The 20811-nt window shown below is 41.9% G+C and overlaps 1 protein-coding gene across 1 annotated transcript in view; it reads left to right on the top strand.

The window, feature by feature from the left end:
- The window catches only part of MTUS1 (microtubule associated scaffold protein 1), a 2531455-nt gene that overhangs the window by 749999 nt on the left and 1760645 nt on the right, over nucleotides 1–20811 (top strand). Inside the window, exon 4 of the mRNA XM_044062416.1 lies at nucleotides 3383–3562. Within this exon, the coding sequence (XP_043918351.1) occupies nucleotides 3383–3562 (180 nt within the window). The remainder of the gene's footprint in view (nucleotides 1–3382; nucleotides 3563–20811) is intronic.

The raw sequence follows: 20811 nt of genomic DNA, 5'->3' as shown, positions 1-20811 counted from the left end.
ATTGTCTCTGACAGACGCCTTCTTGTGTCTATTGTCTGGGTTTTTGCACCTCAAGTTAATTCTGAGAGGCTTATTGAAGCCAGAGAAGCCCTCTAGGCATCGAGGTCGTTCGCCTCGCTTCTGAGCCGAGACCTCAGGTTGTTCAACCTTGCCTTTTTATGCTCCGGCTGGAGCCGATAAATCTCAGTCCACAGTTTTGTGGCTCGCTCCGCCCCTCCGGCGGAGGAGGGATTGAGGTACTGTCGTCGGCGACCAGACCTTTCCGAGCCGCTAACTAGAAAGAGGTCTAGGTCACCTTCTCTTGGCTCCGTTCATTCGGCTCCAGGATCTCCCCTGCTGTCTGAACGGAGCCAAAGGTCCCTCCTTTTGAGGAGTTCGAGAGCCGGGTCCCGGTCCGGAATTGAGATCAGATTACTCGGAGCCATTTGGCTCCGTGCCCGCTGCCGCTCCGCTTCTTCTGAGGAATCTCGGCGACTGGACGCCGTCGGCTCGAGGGGTGAGTGGCATCGGACCCTTGTCCCCCCCCCCCTCTCTCTCGGGGCTTGGTATTGAGTGAGTTCGGCCCGACATCTCGGAGCCATCATCTGTCAGTGCCGAGGGGGTTCTGGCTACTCCACAGTCGGGCCGTCCCCCCTCCCTCTATGCTGCCTCAGGGTAAAAGTCGACTCTCCCTCATCCCGATTTGGCAGAAGAGCCCTCGGAAGAGGAAGTGCAAGAGGAAACACATTGACTCACCTGAGTCTATCACGTCAGACACAGATCTGAGATGTCTCATTTGCAGACATTCTGGAGATCCTGAAACAGAGGTCAACCCTTCGGAGAGGGCGAATCTGTGTATCTTGAGGCGCTGCTCTCGCCCTTCCACCTCCTGGGTGTCCCCCTTCCCCCCTCATGCAGGTCCATCAGACAAGCAATTTTTGGTGGTAGCTGCCGCCACAAAGAAGGAACTGGCTGAACCTTCAGTGCCTGCCCATCCACCTAACAAGGAATCTAGGACCATGGATAGGTACGGGAAGCGGATGTTCTCCTCAGCGACATTTACCATGCGCTCGCATATCTAACTCCTCCGCCTCCTCTCTTGCGCGGGCCGATGGAGAGTAGAGAGCAAGAGGGACAGGTGTAGCCACTTACGCACGCAGCCTGGATGCGCTATGCAATTTTTGCGGACCTTCTGCCGGTCGAGTCCGTTTTCGACTCCTTCAAGGGACTTCTGGGACGACAGAGTCGTTTTCCTACCAAAGGCAGAGGTGGGAATAACAATGGTAGACGGGGGGCAGGGGGGGGGGGAACAGAAGTGTCCGGGGAAGCCTTCCTGACAAGCCCTTGCCCATCTTCGAGGCAGTCGGGGAAGATTGTCACTGTACCCAGAAGCCTGGCTATCCCTGACTCAAGACAAATGGGTACAGTCCATCATTCCGAAGGCTATTCTATCCCAGTCAGTGCCAGCAGACCAACAAGGATCAAATGCATGGCAGTGGTAGCTTCTCACCTGAGACGACAAGGATTCCAGGTGTTTCCATATTTGGACGACTGGCTTCTCACAGCTCCCACCAAGCATCTCCTTCTGATGGCCAGAGATTATACTTTCTGTTTTGTCGCTTTGTCGTACTATTACCTACATAGGTGCAAATTTAGATACTATAAACATGTCTGCAAGGAACAACAACAGAGTCAAAGCCAGGTTAGTTCTGAAGGTGTTGGGATCATGGCAGCGCCATACCTCTCCTTCCATTGGCCAGATACATCCTTCAGTGGATGCTTTTACTCAATGGTCATACCAGGAACTTCCAATGTCTCACACCATTATGATCACGCAAGCGCAAAAGCATCTCATGTGGTGGATGTCTTCCCCCAGCTCTGTCGGAAGACCATTTGTTCCGCTACTCTGACAACGGATGCCTCCCACATGGCACCAAACTAATGCCACTTGCACATAAATGTTCTGGAGATGAGCAGTGCTTTTAGCGCTGCAAGCCCTTCAAGACTCTCTCCTTGGGGGGGAACGCATCCAGACAGACAGACAATATGTCTGTAGTGTGGTACATCAACAAACAAGGCGGAACCAGATCATACCCTCAGACTGTGGCAATGGGCAATTTCTTCTCAGCTGCTGATAGCAAAACGACAAAAACAGCAAGTGCAGAGAATATTAGGCCAACCCAGCAGGGACGCTTAGTCCAAGGTTGGCCCCGGGACTTCTGTATGCATTTCCTCCTTTCCCACTGATCTCAGTAAATACAGAAAAGCTATCGCCAGAAGGCCTCATTGATCCTCATTGCCCCTTGGCCTCCTCGGCGGTGGTTCCCCTTCTACATCGATTTCTTTTGAGCGACCGTGGAATCTGGACCTAGTTCCAGATCTTTTGATCCACCAGTCGGGCCGTTCATAGCCCTCCCCTCTCTGAACCTCACTGCTTGGTTCCTCCAGTTCGATTTATTTGAGTAAGTGGACGCTTCTCATATTGGGCACAAGGAAAGGACATAGATCGTCCTTGATTTTCTAGCTGAACTCTTCCATGCAGGTTCATCTCCATCTACGCTTCTTTGATTCTTTCCCCTTCGAACCTGCAGCTTCATGTTCCTTGAAATTATTATCATGGAAAACTCTCAACATCAAATCTGAACCAAAGCATTGACCTTCCTGTCTTTTTCCCAGAGTATTCAAATAGGTCTGAACAAAATTACACTGCCTGGATGTTCATCATCAATTAAGGTACTACTTGCAGAAAATCTGATCAGCTGTTTGTCTCCTATGCGGAAAGCAGAGGTATCATTATCCAGATGGCTAACATCTTTGGTATATGAAATTAGACAACAAAATTGCCTAAAAAAGACAGACTGCCTATTGACACCATTTGCTACTCCTCACACTTTTATTTCTCATTATAAGTTGGATTTAGCTTCTAGGCATAGAGCTAATTTTGGTTCCACTGTTCGTGCTAGGACGCGGTCCCATCCTTATCCCCACCCTCCTTCCCGGCCTGGACAGACCTAGAGGAGTTGTGATCGTGACCTCTCTTTCTACCACCTCTTTCTTAGTCATATGCTATTATGCATATTTCTTGGTTCAGGATGTAGGTCACCCTTTTTCTTCCTGTTGTTAGAGGTGGATTCTGTTTTACAGTTATACTGTTACTGTTATGATCTGAGGTAACTCTCCTAGCATTGTGGGATATAAGCCTCGAGGCGGTGGAACCAACTCTCGAGCTTTTAGAGTGCCGAACGGGGCGAGGTCGGCTCGAACCCATCCAGCAAGAAGAAACATGGAACGTTATGGTAAGAACATAACTTCTATTTTTAATCTATTTTTTTGCAACAATGGTTAGTTAAGAGCCATGAAAGTGTGAGAATTCTCTCTAACTGCTTGTATTTTGTTTTCACAGGCTCAACACCAATGAGTCCAGTAACAAAGTCTTCATTTGCTAAAGGGTCAGTGACGTCAGTGATCAGTTCGGGCAAACTGTTACCTCAGTCCAAAGTTTTGGGCAAAGCCTCTGAACGGACCAGAGCATTTAGCTTGTCTTCAGCTTGCAGTACTGAGAGTTTACAAAGCAATATCAGCAGTAAGTGCAATGACCAAAAGTATAGTGTATTGATTTCAAAATAAGTTTAGGGTTTTGCATTAGTTTGCTTTTCAGATAGCCTATTATGTCTTTGTTTTGCTGCCATTTATATAAGACTACTGTATTTCATATAGATATGGCAATGCAATGTGTTCCATTGTGTATAACAATAGTTTACTAAACTCTTGAAGAATCCTGAGTGCTTCTTTTTGAGTTTAAAATTTAGATCAATTCCCGTTTATAGTGAATGCCTTCCATCTGTGCGAGATGATTAACTTGTTTATGAAGCTCATTTAATTATGACTAAGTATATAGGGTATGAAATCACTTCCTGGCAGAGGTGTAGCTAGGGTGAAGTGAATGGGGCAATAGCCCCAGGTGCAAAGTGTTAAAGTGGGCCATCGTAGATACTGATCAGTCTTCAGTGTATTACTAGCATTTGGAATTCTGTTTTGGTATTGCATTTTTGGTCAGAACTGAATTGCTTTGGTTTAACCCATGGCTGACGTGAACAGTAGCAGCTGCTTGCTGCAAATGTAGCAGGTAGTGGTATTCAGTTGTTCTTTCCTTTTTTTTTAATATGTACTTTTTTTTTTTGCTGATCATCTTCAAGGAGAAAAGCTTTTTTTGGACTTCAACATAAATTTGGGGTTAGCAGATTGGAGGAGAGCACTTGGCACCAGAACAGCTAGCTGCCTGTCTGCTTACTAGATCTGTGAAGCTTGACAGAAGGTTGACAGAAATAAACAGGAGTGCACGTATAGCTCCTATTTATTAAATCTAGGTTAAGCTCAAGCCTCAAAATGAAGAGTGACACGGAGTACATCAAAGCAGGAATTCATTTTTATGGCTAGAAGCTGCAAGCAATCAAGCTGTCAGAGAATGCAGTATAACCGAGCCTACATTTCCTTTGTAGGAAAATTGGGGGTTGATTGCTTTATTTTCTTTTTGTTCTTGTCAAAGCTTTTTATCCTCCTATTGTATGACTAAGTCCAACATATTTGTCATGCAGACAGAAACCATTTGTCTTTATTAGGTGCAGTTTTACAGATCTTGCTTATTTTTAAGCTGGCTCCATTGAGATAGGATAAAGCTCTTGATTGCAACTCGGGTGACCCAGGTTTCTCTTGATTGCAACTCGGGTGACCCAGGTTTCTTTATGGTTAAAGCACTGAAGAAGGTGGAGTGGGGAAGGGGGAGGAGTAATGAGGCAATTCCTATTTGCTTCAGTTGAGGGAGGAGTATGCAGACATGCCCAAGCTAATACACTCCATGTTAAAATCCATGGGGGAGACCAGAGTTGAGTCGTGAATGTGCTAGTCTCAAGCAGGGTGATGCTGGTGGTGATTGTATATTAGAAACATATGGCTGTGAGGGAAAGTCCCTCATCGCCAGCATGACTGTCTCACTCGTTGGGCATGTGCACGCATAGATTGGATGTGCAGTTCATATGTCTCTTGCCATTTGGGAATGAATGGGTAAGAAAATGTGTCCAGGGCAGTGAAGGTAAAGATGGACAGAGGGACACCTGTACAAAAAAAAATGAACTGATGATTTTATCATACCTACATGTAAGTAGATTTTAATGGTTACAGTTACATTTTTCATAATGTACAGGCATACCTCTCAACCGCAGCACAGCAAATCTGGGCAAAGCCAAAAATGGGGCTCGATCTAGTCATCTTTTCGGCCATGACCAAAGAGATGGCAGTACAATTATTTTCATATTTATTATTATTTATTATTATTTTCATGTACATTAGTTTCCTCCTATGTATATACAGTAAATTAAAGCACATAACATGTTACTGTAATTGAATTTGATGAGCTGAACAAATATATGCACTAAAGTTATTTTTTGTCAATGTAATTTTAATCCTGAAGTGATGTGTAATGCGTATGTACAGATATCTGCACTTGCACTACATTGAGGGTGTATACGTTACTCACATACATTATAGACATACTTTTGTATTTATAGTCTTACAGCAGTGGTGTCAGTTGTGAAGAAGCATCTTTATTAAAAAAAAAATTGTGATATTCATAAATCTTATAGCTGTAGGATATTTTTACTTCATATTTGTGAATTGTGTGTTCCTAGTTGATTTTTTAATATAGACAAATCATTAATAAACTAGTATGCCTACCTGATCTGTGAGTGCCTGCAGGAGCTAATGTCTGGAAGTGTTTGTGTACAAGGATGAGTCAGTGAGCCTAAACATACTTTTTATTTTATGAGGTAGCTTTTAAGTCTGGTTATGGTATATCATTTGTGTTTGGGTTTGTGTTAGCAGTCTGCAGTGAAAGCTTTATGCACAATTTGACAGTCTTCAAAACAGTGTGTAGGTATCAATGGTTTCAAGGTGTTTGTCATTTTGCTCTAGATTTAAGTGCATTTACAAACAACCCCCCCCCCCCCCCTACCAGAGTATGATATGCTTGGCATCTATATCCTTACTGCTTGGCATGTTTCCCTTACTGTTTGGCATCTATTTCTCAGAAGTCCAGGCCAAAGTAGATGGCCTCTGGCTTACCAAGTTCACTGATTACAAGCTAGGAACAGTAACAGAGTCCCCCAGCAATGTCAACATATTACAAGAAGGGCTAACACAAATGAATGATTGGTGCCAAAGCCATGGTCTAAAACTAAATGCAAAAAAAAAATGGATTATTATTCCCTTTGGTAAAACAGAATTCCCTACAACTTACAGTATTGACAGTAATCCCCTGAGTTCCAACCCAGTGGTGCGAGACTTGGGAACACAGGTCGAGAGCAATCTGAACTTCAACCACCAAGTTTCCACAGTGGTAAGGAAAGCCTTCTACATAGTGCACCTCATAATCAAGGGCATAGCATCCAGGTCAAGGGATGTTGCATCTCCACTGTACGCGACCATCATCCGACCACTGAGTGCAATTCTTCCTTTTGCATGTACGTCACCAGACACCTGCAGCAGCTGGAGAGACTGCAGAGGTTTCTCACAAAGAAAATACAGGGACTCCAAACCATGATCCACGTCAACAGGCTAAAAGCTCTGTCACTTTACTCTATCTTGTAGGCTGCTGAGAGGTGACTTGCACCTGGCCTATAGGGCAATTTCTGACCCTGCCTTAATGGAAATGCATATCCGCAAGTCAAATGGCACAAGCTCACTTGCTCTAGGGATCTCAACCTAGCCTGTGACCTTAACCGAACATGCTGGAGAGACTGATATGTCTACCAGCAACTGCCGCTTCTTTGGAATATAGACTTCCTGTTCACGTAAAATAGAGCTCATAATTGACCCTATTCAAATGCAACCTGGATAATTGGATGGGAGACTGCAAATTCACCCCTGGGTGTGGCACCCATGTACCTCATTGAGAGGGGTAGCTGGTGTTGATTACAGACCCACACTGTTCATAAATTTGTTCGGCTAACAACCCAAAAATAATAAATGAGGATAGTTAGGATTAACATGGCTAGGCTTGTAAAGGCTCTAGGGCCAATAGCCTAGTAACCTCCTATGTAGTTCTATAGTTAGTGTTAAAATGCAGATAGCCTGGGTACTGTGCAAACAGGGAAGTCACAAATTGATGTAGAGATCTCATCTCTGGGCTTGTATGAATGCCTTGAGAGGGAAATTGTGATAACTGACTGTTTTGTAAAACTTTGATTTTGCTTCTCTATCACTGTACTGCTTAACTTTGATCACTGTCTCTTCACTTCCAGCATGCTTTCTGTGCAGCAAAAGATGAGTAATTGGTGTCCTTTAAGATATTAGAGAGAAAACTCTATCTTGGTTGTGTTTTTGCAGTTTTTACTGTGACATTTTTACCCTTTGGTTTAGATGTTACTTGGGATTTTTGCAGGCACCTTAATGGTTATGGATATTAGAAACAGTGTATTTAAACCCAGCTAAAGTATAGCCAAACAATCGACTTGTGCTGTGCCAATGAGGTTCGTAAGAAGGCTGAAACCTGCATGACCACAGCTAGTAGTATATTGTTTTATTGGCCTGAATGCATCCATAAAGACTTTAAAAAGTAAAGAATTCAGAACCCATGTAGCTGAGAGACTTCATGCCTATAAGGGGTTATTTGCATGTATCCCACTGGCCTCTATTTCAGGAAGTTTAAGGTATCACAGTAAAAACTGAAGCTTGGTTAGGTTTTTTTTTGCAATTGCTGCATTCCTGGCTAGGCTGCTTCTACCTAGCTTCTATCGTTCCTCAGCACCCCCCCACACACACACACACACACACACACCATTTAGTTCTACAGTAGTGCTACCTTGAGCAAGTTTTCCATATCTAAAAATCAGAGATCATTGAATTTGATTGCATTTTGGGCACAGAGAATTTGATTTGGTCTGTAGTCGCTAACTTTGTTTACACATCTAGAAAAAGATAAGGCCTCCAGATTTTCAAAATGCATCAAATGTCAGAAAATTCCTTTTTGGGACACCCAAAAATTGGTGTGCTTGCCAGCAGAAAGTCTCACAGCAGAATGATCTCTATGCAAGAATCATTAGTTCATGTGCTCTACTTGAAATACCTTACTGCAGAAGCGCTTTCTCCATGGTGTCATCAAAAAAGATTTTATAGAGGAAAAAAGAAGAGAGGTGGGAGAGTGGAGTAGGTGCTGTGGACCCTCCCAGTCCTGTGAAGATTCATATATTGGAACCTACAGAAGCTGCTCCAGATCTTTCAAGGGTACCTTTGGTGCCTGTTACTTTGCCACCCCTGGGACTGTCTGTTCTGAGGACAGTGTCATCAGACTTTTCTGAAGAGCAAGTTATCCAAATATCTTCATTCTAGGCCACATTCTACCCAATCCATAAGATACTCTATATCAGAGAAAATCTCTCTCACTGGTATTGACTGGGAAAAAAATGCTGAAGTCCTTGATCAATGCGTAACTGAAACTTTGCGTCATTTTGGTCTTCTGTGTTTCTGGGACATTTAGAGAGGACCTTTGACTTCCAGTTGTTCCCATGCAATAACCTGTCTTGGTGCTGACAGTTTTGAATCTATTTATATATCCTGTGCCGTTGCTATTAGCATTGCCACTGAATTTCTCCTTCATGTTGGAGGACTCTGCACTGGTGAACTTGGCACCAAAAGTTTTAATGCTGATATTCACAAGGTCTGAGGTTGACAGTACTGAAGTTGATTCCAAGATTGGTGCCAACCCCTTTGTGGGTAAGCAATCACTAGACTCCTCTGTACTGAAGTCCCACTCCATATTTTAGTCAGCCCAGGTCTGATGGATTTTGTGTTTTGTGTTGACATTTGTTTTGTCTTGATCAGTGGTTCTTTTCCTATCAGCACTCATGGTTTGAGCTCTGATCACTAAAATGAGAGATTTGGTCCCAAGGAAACCTTATAGGTTTGCAGCCTTAGAACAGGCACTTTTATTGTACCTGTGTCCATGTCCATGGTCAGCCAAGAGCTCTATCATCACCCAAGTGGAACCAGGTGCCAAGAAGCTACATAAGACTGTGAAGTCTGATGAAGTCTCCTCTTCAGAGTACTCTGAGTCCTGTTCTAGTATCTTGAAGAGAATGATTGGAAAGCACATAGACTGTCCGTTGGGGCTTCTTACCTAATTTACAGAGTTTGAAAAATGTGAGACACCACCCTCCCTTTTCACTTCTGAAGAGTGAAATCTTGGGGGAAGTTCTAGAGGATGCATTGGGGAGGATCTTTGCCCACTGATCCTATATGCCTGGAGGAAGATGGCCACTGAGAGACTTTCCAGTCCACCCCAGAGATAACTTGGCAGAATGGTGGGTCTTTTCATTAAGCGAACATGGAAGGAGCCAAATCTTCCCTAACCCATTCCTGGAAGGTCCAACAAAGTTAAGCCTTCTAATGACTGTCAAAATTTGAGGAAGAGACACCTCTGTAGACTATATTCCAGTGTCCTAGGCTCCAGATTAACTCCAGGAGATTTATCCCCTGGATAAGGAATCTGGGTAATGGATTATTATAAAGTTAGTAATGAGTGAAGTACCGTTTTCATTAGAGCTCTTAACTGCTTGGTCCACATGACAAGATTTCAGCAGGATCTAGCAGATATCTTACCATTTTCAAGGTCTCTAGTGTCTTTACACAGTCACAAGTGGCTAACATGGATAACTGTTACTGTGTTCTCTGAGGCTTTTACATAATGTAGACAATGCAGCAGCATTCTTTAAATGTTATATCCATCATTTTCTATACTTATCTATTTGTGAATAGTTGTTTCTAGTCATCATATTAGGTTTTTAGTTATTTGTATGTCTTAGTACATTTGCATATATTTTTATATATAAATGTTGTTATTTATACATCATGATTGAGTATTCTTATTGGACTCTACAGAGTTCGTGAATTTTTGTAATGAGGTTTGAATCTGTAGTAATAACTCACACTAAGTTTGAAATTAATGCCATTCCAGAGTTCAGTTCTTAATGTTAGCTTTTGGTGTTCATACTGCCCTCTGGCTTTTGTATTTTAGTTTTTAGTTTTCAATGTATATTTTAGTCTATGGCTCCAGTTTTTGACTAAATGGGACTATACAAGTCCTATTTACTTGCCTAAGACACATGTGCATTTTGGATACTGGCTATCCTGACCGCCAGGCTGTAATTATGGTCATAGATTTGTCACTTAGGTGACTGTACTATTTAAATGTTTTGCCTGGTTATCTGTTATAAATAATATAATGTTCCCGTTCCCGGACATGTAATCTACCACGGCATAAATACCAAATATACCTGACTGCAAACTTATTTTAACAGAGAATGCTGTTTGCGGAAGGCCTTTAGTTAATATACTGAGATGAATTGGTCTTTTTCTGCTATTATTAAGATTATGTAAATGTCAATGAACAAACTGTTTTGGAAACAGATATTTATATTGGAATGCAACAATGTACTATGAAATGTGTTTTTTGAAATGAATCAAGATCGCTTAATAGAAGCTACACCCTGGATTACTTCCTTTCTCTAAATATGGACATTATTTCCTGAGCTGATTTACTTAAATAATTATATGCACTTTAACATTTAACGTGATATTTATAGAATTGAGAAGTTTCAATGATGTGTTTTAACTGAAATATATAATAGGTTCACTGGGCTGTTTAAATAAAATACTAGGTAGTTGAATATGGGACTACTATTTTATTTATTTATGTTTTATTGTTAATGAGTTTAGATTATGTTTATTGACTATAATTAGTGTGATTAATTGGTTAATTATGACAAAGGGCCTCTATAAAAGACAATGGAAGTCTTTGCATGATTGTAACCTGATGAAGCAATTTTTTGTGAAAGCGCTTGTCGCTTTTGTTCCTGTTTTACCTTCTACAATAAATGCTACCTGGATTATATCGTGGTGGTTTCAAGCAAATTCCTTCATTAATGCAGCAGCAAGGACAACAGTCGGAAATAATTGGGGGCAGCAAACCTGGCTCAGGCTTACAGGATTCATGGAACACTTCAGCCATATACCCATATGATGGGCCCACCTTGTTTGTACCAAGGTGAAAGAGGTTGCAGCAGAATGAGCAGGAAGGAAAATGTTCACAGCTATTTCAAGTTTTTGTCTCTCTGTTGAAATGTCGACCCCCCCACACACACACACACACACACGCACACACACTGAAAATTCAAGAGAACAGTGAATATTAAACATCTTTACTTCTTTAAAGTTTTTTTTTTTTTTTTTGCAAGGAGCAAGCCCCCTGCACCCCCAATGTGGGTAAGCCCTCCACATACCTTGAATTTGTATCCACCAACTCTTTGAGATTCTCCATACCTCGAAGAAAGGGAAATATTTCAGAAAATGTCTGTCTTATTCGGTATATGTAAGCCCGTTTTTTTTTTCAACCATTTAGTCTCCATGTTCCAGGGCTCACTGCAGAGATTCCCAGCTTTCAAATGGTTACCTAAGTTTTCAGCTCCACAGGTATCCCATGCATGGAATCAGAAAGTCAGCAAAGAATACAGCATTTAAAAAAAATCCCAGCTGATTATAGGTAATATGGTGACAAGAGTTCTCCAGTGGCTGCCAACTGAGAGGTATGGGAAGTCTTCAAAACGGGGGATATCACAACCCTTCCCCTGGAAACAGATAGCAGAACACCAGGAGAACTTGTCTGATTGTCCATCTCTAGAGTTAGTAGAGGATTGCATTTATCTGCATCTGAATATTTTACTTTCTATGACAGTAGATGTGGGTTAGGGAGATCGTATCCAGACATTCTTTAGTTCCATTTTTAGAGTCCACTCTGCTTCCAGTTTGTACCTACCATGGTTCCACCCTGACAAAAGAAGGCAAACATGCAAGAGGTCACCAGTCGCTCTCAAAAAAAAAAAATAGGAATTCAGAAGATCAGATAGTATCCCGGGGGTCTTCTCACGTTTCTTCTTGGTATCAAAGAATCTCTCTAGACTAAACCTCTGTCTTCATATAAACAATGATCCATATGGTTATGGTGCAGTCCATCCATATTTTTTTTTTTTTTTATATACAGAAGAGAGACTGGATGTCCTTTTTCAATTTCCAGAATGCCTACCTACAGATACAAATAGTAAATCAGTCCAGGAGTTTCCTTCACATAAGGTTGGAGCCAGTCATTTTCAGTTCAGAACCATTGTCTTTGGTCTCACCACAACCCCCCATGGTGTTTTACCAAGTGAATGGCAGTACTAGTGACTCGCCTAAGGTTAACAAGTGTCAAGGTCATTCCTTATTTGTATGACTGGCTTGTAGATGTCAGTTCAAGGGAGTTTTTCATCAAGGCAGTGGATTTTGACCCATTTATGCATGTGTCTAGAAATATCTGTCACAGCTGGTGCCAGTGCAGACTTTGGCATTTGTCAGTTGCCTGTTGGACAGCATATTAACAATTGCAAACCTTGTTTTGGGCAGGATCTCTTCCCCACCCCCATACAAGCCTTGGTTGGACTACTGCTTAAACTCATACCATTGGCTGCCATGCTGTTACTGAACCTACACTTAATGGCCACAACTCTGGATGTGCTGATTCTTGCAATGTCACAAGTCTTGCAATAGACATTTTAAGATTACAGTTGTCGGTTATAATTACATCTCCGCAAGTGTCTTCCTAGATTTTTCTGCAGTCTTCTATAGTGGTGGCTTCATCTGTAAAATCTGTATTCAGGGCACCCATTTGTCTCTGTCAACTGCCATGGTCACTGTTCTGCTTTGGGATGGGGCACATTGTCTGGGACAGGTGGTCCAAGGAGCATGGCTACAACAGGACACCAGTTTGCACATTGATATTTTGTGGATGTCGAAGGTCATCATAGTATTGCTGACCTGTCAGAGCAGATTTCCCAGGGTGCAATAGCCATATACTCAATATAGATGCAGTATAGTTCATAGGGGATTATTAGGCTAATGGCCTTGGGGGCTTTTTTAAGCCTAGCCAACTATATCTGACATGATTTGATACCCAGGGTAATTTTAAGGGCTGGATATAGGCTTGGACAAGGGTTGGCTGCTTCTGTCCATAAGAAGTATAGGTGTCAGGCGATGGGCACATTTCTGATTTTCCATCCACTTATTCAAGTTATGCTTGAATTTGGTAAGGGAAGAACTCTGCAATTTCACAATATTGTTCTCTGCTGCAGTAGCCTTAGTCATATGGGTTATATAACAGCCAGTCAGCTTTGAAGCTTCAGGGTACCTTCCACATGCTCAGTCAGCTCAAGATGAGCTGATTAAAAAGGCAGGTGTGGGTGCCAGTCCTTTAATAGCTTTCCTGCTGCCGAAGATTGTTCGTCTGAGGTTTTCAAGAATTGACGGTATGCCTGTGATGTTCCTTTGCTAGGCAGATAAGATCCATTTTGCGAGAAAACCTTCCATTAAAAAAGTTTAATTTCTTCAGAAATGTTATTTTTAAGCTAGAAATTTAACACTGTCCTGAGATTATATTGCACTGTGAAATGAGTACACACTTTTTCCTGTCACTAAGTTGTTTAAAGTACTTAAATATTTTTCCCTGGAGAAATTGTTTATTTTACTTTTTGTGGCTGGCAAAGTGCTGAAGTGATTTTACTGTGTGAAAAAAAAAAAAAAAACTTAAACTTTTAATTTTTAGTGGCTTTTCTGCCTGTTTTCCCTGGGAAGGTGGCACCATTTTTGGCTTGACTGTTGAACAAACTACTGGTCCCATGGTCTGTGCTCCTTTCAACCACAAAAAGAAAAAAGTTAACCAGCCTTGCCACCACAGCAGGCTAGCAGTTTGCCTCAGGCGAAGGTGGGTGATTGTGCTGTGGCCATTATTTGTTCCTCAGACCACTCCTCTTTTTCCCTGGATCCCTGTGATGTAGCACCTACAACCACTATATACCAGGGGTTAAAAAAGGCAGTAGCTTTTAAACATCAGAATTTGGAGCGTATGATGTCACCAACAGGTGCTCAGCCACTAAATACACTGCCCCACAGGAACGTGGGTAAGTCTGGGGGAGTAAGCATATAGCAGAAAGGCAAGGAAATGACAATATATTTAAAACAATATTTAATGTACAATCTAAGTGCTTTTGTCCCTATACACACAACACAGGACTTCATCAGAGATAAAATCAGTACAATGTCACTTCCTTATATAAAATTCCAATCATCCATGCAAACCACTTTAAGCTATACATACCCAAACGTAAATAGCAAATGTTGTAAGTACTTGAATGGCTAAAAACACAGATTTTACCTTCAAAGTAGGTGCTATAGATATCATGTGATTAAAAGTACATGCTTCTGGTCTGTATGGGCTTAATCTGCCAACAGAGTTTCTCAACTTCTACAAAGTTTTCAGTGGTCCGCCCCTAGAATCTTGTCTAACAATTTCTAAACCAAAAAACTTAAAACTATGACTCTTATGAACTTGAATATGCTTCCACAGGATATTGGTTTGATTTTTGTTTCTTGATCCCATAAAGATATTCATAAATGCAGTCTTTGAAAGCTCTTTCAGTTTTCCCTACATAGAGCATACCTTACAAATTGATAAGTAAACCATGCCCTTGGATCCACAATTGATATAAGCCTGTATATTCACTAGATCCAGACCTTTAATCTGGAACTCTGCTCCCACTGAATAAAGGTGGAATAAGTACACCTTTCACATTTATAGGTATCCATTTTTTTTGTGATTACTGGTATATGTATCAGTAGCCCCCATAGTCTTTCTATGTGCACCAGTCTTTCCTAAAGCATCTATAGTCTTTTTATGTGCACCAGTCTTTCCTAAAGCATCTATGTTAATCCATCCCATATGAAACACTTTCCAGTAACTTTTAATGATATGGAAAATATTAGCATCTCTATTCTATGTAACTCACTTAGGGTTTGAAGCCTTGTTATTGCTTAATACTTCCAAATTGCCTAGTAAAGGGGAATACACCTGCATCCCTTTTACAATAGATTTCCTGAAAAATGTTGGAGGTAAAATCACTTGGGTACCCTCTTAACAGCATAGACCTCAATTTATCACTTTCCAATCAGAATAATTCTGAATTGGAAATCCTATGATTGTCTCACCGATTGTCCTTTGACTAAAACTCTCTCTTGATTGTGCGGATTGCTATGACCGACTCCAGAGGAAGAAGAGACTGAAAAAAGGCAGTAAGAGACAGGGCCTTGGGGGCAAGCATGGATGCCAGCATGGAGATGGTTTGGATCCTACAACCAAGGAAAATGTCACCATGAGAAGGAGCCTGAGCTGACTTTTGAAATGTTTATGGTGAATCCTAGGCTCTAACAAGGAAATAGTAAACTGGAGATCTTGAAGCAGAGCTTTGTGAGAGGAAGCTTGAATGAGCAGATTGTCTGGATAGGAAAAGATCTGATCTCCTTTTATTTTACAAAAAGCAATTACAGGAGTGAGGCATTTGATGAAGACCCTTGGGACAATAGAAAGGCCAAAGGGCAATGTAGTGAACTGAAAATGCAAAGAAGAAACAGAGTAATGTGAAACAGTCCTGAAAAGGTGATGGATAGGTATATGATGGTAGACATCCTTGAGATCCAGAGAGACCAGAAAGGCCTGGGGAAAAGAGGAACTAAAGTTTGATGAGGCAACAGCCAAAAGAAAGTTATCTTGAGAAAGGTGTTGAGCTGGGAAAGTTCCAGAATTGATCTCTAAGTCCCCTCCTTCCTGGGAACCAGAAGCATTCTGGAGTAAAAATCCCTCCCTACCCTAAGGTTGGGGTACAGCTTGAATGGTGCCTTGGACTAAAAAAGAATGAAGCAACTCTGTGGAAAAAGGAAGCTGTTCCCAAGAAGGTTGAGGGATGCCCAAAAAGTGAGGAGGGGGTTTCCAAAACATGAAATACCCCTGGTGGATAATAAATAGAACCCTAGAGTCTGTTGTGATTTTCAGCCAGTTTGGAAGGGACCGAGAACAACGAAGGGATAAATGGACCCAGCCAAGGGAACGGGGAAGCAAATTGTCAAATACAACTCAGCTTGTCTTTCAAGCAGGTTTTTGGGAAGGAGGAGTTTGAGTAGACAACAGGAGGCATACGTCTAGAATCCTTTTTACCCTTGGACAGGGGACGAGACTGCCTGTGGACAAAAACAGGTTTGGAAGGGTGATCCCTTTTGTAATTTTGGAGTAGGAGAAAAAATGTTTCAACTCCTACAAGGTCTTGCCCTTGTCCTGGAGATGCTTAAAGTTCAGCAGTACCAAAAATAATATTATCCAAAGGAGCATCCAACAATTTGGCCTTAACTTCATCAGGCAAAGCCTGAAGATGTCATCCATAATGCCACATGGCAGAAGTAAGTACAACAGCCCTGGAGGGGAAGCATCAAAAGTATCATAACCGCACTTCATAGAATGGCAGGTGACTTGAGAAATGGAACCAAACACGGAAAGGGCAGAAGCCTTCCACTCAGAGTCAGGGAGACCAGAGATTACCCAAGAAACTTGAGAAAGAAGTGCCAAAACATACCTAGTCATACTAGTCTGTAGTTAGTGGCTGTAGTGTATAAGGGGGCTGCAGTATAAGACTTCTAGACTAGCCTCTCCATGGCCCCATTGTCCTTGTCTGAAAGAAGCAGCTTGGTAGAGGACAGTGCTTGAAGGGTTTGTCCAAAGAGACAGACACTATAGAAGGATGAACAGAATGGCATTTATACAGAAAATTACATTCATCATACAGCTTGTAAATGGCATTTATACAAAAAAATTACATTCTTCATACAGCTTTTAAAATCTGTAAGGTTTCTTGAGAGATGGGGACTGAAAATCAAGGGCCATAGGAACTGCTGAGAAAGTATCCAGGAGGGCTGCCAGAACAGGGGGAACAGCAGAAAGTGTGGAAGACTACATCTGAAGATGCTTATAAATACCTCTTCTGGATAACAGGGACTTGAGAGCAATCCCACTTAGTCCATCATACAGGTAGCAGTGTCCCCAAAAGTGTTCCTCCAAAGGAGAATCTGGACTAATAGAATCCTCTTCCTCTGAACTATAATCCAAGGGGGAAGGAATTTGGGAAGAGTAAACTAAGGACTCCTTCCCCAGAGTCCTGATCCTCATCAGAGGAATCCAGTTCCCTAGGTCTTGAGGAGTGGAAGACCAGGGAGAGGCAGGCACAGACAACCCTTGAGGAGACTTTAAAGCCATTAAAGCAGTAAACAGCCCCCCCCCCCCGAGTAAAATCCTGCCATTCATACTAGGGATCCTTAACTGCGGGGGAAAGATGATTGGTTTCCTGTTTCTTTTTCTGTGGGACATCTGTAGTAAGGATATTCCCCTCACTAAAATCTGTAGAATTCCCCTAGGTCCCTCTGATATGATCAGCTGAGGATCCCTCAACACGTGGAACAGATGTTTATAAAGCATCTGCGGACATGCAAGGAGTAGGATCCATGGCAGCTTTTGGGGTCCTGGCAGAAGGATCTGAAGCAATCACTGGATGATCCTCCAGGCTTGCATTAGCCTCGAGAGACAGCAGCTTGCAACAAGCCTAAGATTTCATGGCCTTTTTCTTGGCAGACAGACTGCTAATCCATGGGATGGGAAGACTGCACCACAGCACCTTCAGCCATCAGCTTAGTTGCCTAGGTGAATGCATAAGGAGGAGAGACAACTGTGTAAGGTTTGAGGGACAAAAGCTTGGCAGTTGGAACACTGTATTTGGTCATAGGAAACACCCAAATAAGAGAGAGACTGATCATGACTGTCTTTATGGGGAGTCTGCCTCTTGCACTGACATTTTCCATTTCTGGATGACATGAAACCAATCAATACTACAGAAAAAGATGAAAGACCCCAATGTGACAGTTATTTGAAGAAACATCTTGGTAACCAGCACAGAAGAAAGGCATTCCGTTATGGCATTCAGACTGGTGAAAAAGAAGTTTTGAGTGTTTGTGTCCATATATAACCTTTATGCCCTATGCCTTGTGTTGAGTGTATGTGCCATAGTGTCTTGGTGCTAAAGGCTTTGGTAAACTGGCCAGATGTTGGGCTATCCATGGCAGCATATCCCTTCTGTTAGGAATACTGCACTAGTGATATGAAAGGACATCTTTGATTCAGCCTGTCCCCCTGAGGACATTTCTGTTGGAGAGACCCTTCATACCCTAATGGAGAACTTAAATGGGATGCACAGGACTATCAGTAATCCAAGAAGATGGTCAGGAAATTTCTAAAACTCTAGAGTGTAAACCTCTTGCAATTCCTCCAGTCTTAGAGGGTGGATGATGTATTGCTGGATCCTTCCTTAAGGCATATTCTGTCCTCCCTGTCCCAATTATTTGTCTGCGTCAGGCCATCTTAAGGGTGTTTGTCTTTGGAAGATTTGATGGCTGTGCCTAGTTTGCAGTTGTCTGCAGACTGGTCAGCCATAGGCCCTTAATGTTAGCCTTGACTTCAGAGAAGTAAATGCCAAAATGGGAAAAGCCCCAGCACCAAGCCCTGAGGGATGTCCGTAGTGATTGTCTTCTTTGTGGAGGCATCCTCCTCTATCCTAACTTCTTGGGTCCTATCTGTGAGCAAGCTGGTTATCCATCAGATAACAAATGGGTTTATATCTAATTTAGTGAGTTTATCTACAATCCTCAATTGATGTATTGCAGTGTTTCCGACCTTAGAGTGTGCATTAAGGACTTGCTCCATAGTTGGAGTCATGGTTGAGGGTGTTTCTTGAGGGGTGACTGGTGGAGGGGATAATTGTAACTACATTTTCTGCCAATAAATTTGCTATGTCCTCCAACTCAGTGCAGGTAGCTCCATTCACTATTAGATTGGCTAATTTTGTGTTGCCTTTGAGGTTGCAGACCTAGACAAAGAAAGCCTTGTGGTCCTCCTTTGCCTGGGAGGCTATTTCTGCCTCAAATTTGTTTTTTGTTAACTTGATTAGTTCCCTGATTTGCTTGTTAGCTTGCTGAGGGAGTTATTACCTTGCTGAACATAGCCCTCACTACCTTTGGCCATGATTTTATTTATTTTGTTGTACAGTCTATTGATGATAGGATTCCACCAGTGGGGCTTGTTACTTGAAGTTGTGCTATGCTTATTTCGGGTAGGTACAGCTGTCTCTGCTCATAGCCGGCTTTAGGTACCAGCGAACCTTGCGGTCGCTGGGGGTCCCCCAACCACAGCAAGTTATTTTATCTTGATATTTTGTAACATGTCTGACAAACCAAAAAAAGCTAATGCAACAATTTTGTATACTTAATAAACCAGCTGGGTAATAACTATTGTGTCTCCTATAAAATTCAAATATATCTCTGGTTATATTAGTGTTTTATCAAGTAACAGGCTTCACAATTCCATTAAATATTTCACCACTAACACAGTGTCCTAACTTGGTTAAACCCTACTGGTGGATGTTCTTTCCACTAAAATTAACAACATAGTCATCTTTAGGGACACACAATACCTGTGGCTGCAGGGGCCCCTTAATCATCCTTGGCTGTTGGGAGCCCACAAAAGCTGTGATGGTTGGGGAAAAATGAAGAGGAAGAAATGTATTAATTTCCTTACTATGCTCTTTAACCTGGACAGGGCTGTGATGCAACCATAATAGGATAAAGCTAATGATGAACATGATGAGCAAGGCAAGCACTAGAGAGATCAGTTGCCCAGAGTGACTGACCTCAGTGCAAACCCTGGATTTTAAGAAGAGCTGTTGCTTCCAGTTTTCAGGGATGATTTTCTCTTTCTGGAAGTTTTATAAATACTGGCAGTACACCAGATACTATAACTCTCAACAACTTTGCTGAAGAATTCAGCCAGCGCCATAAAGAATAGCAGAATAAAGGCTCAAAATTGGAAAAATGTCTTAAATATTATTCTAATTCACTTAAAAAGTTAATAGACTAACACCTTTTGCATCAATGTGTATTTTTTGGGCAATAAGAACTATAAAACTCTGTCTGGATTTATTGATTGTATGAAATCCTGAATGATTTATCAGCGAATCAAACTTTTTTTGATGGACAGAGCAAAATTATGAGCAAAATGTGTGAAATCAGGGACAATAACATGTATGGATTACTCCTCAATGAGGTAAATAAAAATGTCTTAACCCTGCTTCTGTTTGGTAATGCTAAACAGCAGTCACTGATCTGGTGTGTGGCAGTACCAGTGTTGCACAATGTGTTGCTATTGGTAAAATAGGTATGAAACTGGTGTCATGGCTTGTGCTTGTCTAAAAATATCAATGATTTTTATCTGTGTACACACCAAGTAATGCCAGGACAGCCATGTACATTATTCTATTGGGTATCAGTAAAAAATGCAGATAAGTAATTTTATTTATTTGATATTTGTTAACTTGGAAAGTCAGACTGGGTCAAAAACCCATTTTCAGTGTGGGTCTGGGGAGAAAAGCTCCACAATAGCAAAACATCAAGAATATGCAGAGCATTATATTTCATTTTCAAAGGTATGGCATAAAACATATCAGAATATTTAGACACTTAGAACTTCTAGAAGTTTGGTGGCCCCCACTCCCCAGACTGTATAAATGGATTCAAGGAGCTCCCTTAATCATCCTTGACTATGTGGGGGGAGGTGGGGGGGTGGCCCCCAAAAGCTGTTGCTGGTTGGAGAAAAATGTATTAAATTTCCTGATTATACTCTCTAACCTGAACAGGGCTATAGTCTTGTTAAGATAAAGCTGATAATTACCTCTGCTCTCCTATTCTAAAACCAGCCCTGATCAAGATGTGTGTGTTTAGAGAAGGTGATATGGGGGGGGGGGGGGGATTGTGTGGTTATTGCTTCTTTAATTT

The sequence above is a fragment of the Protopterus annectens genome, chromosome 2.part1, assembly GCF_019279795.1.
Source record: "Protopterus annectens isolate FY-2018-M chromosome 2.part1, PAN1.0, whole genome shotgun sequence".
In the NCBI taxonomy this organism is placed as follows: Eukaryota; Metazoa; Chordata; order Ceratodontiformes; family Protopteridae; genus Protopterus; species Protopterus annectens.
Note: the sequence above shows the minus strand (reverse complement) of the source record. Positions and strands in the feature narration are given on the sequence as shown.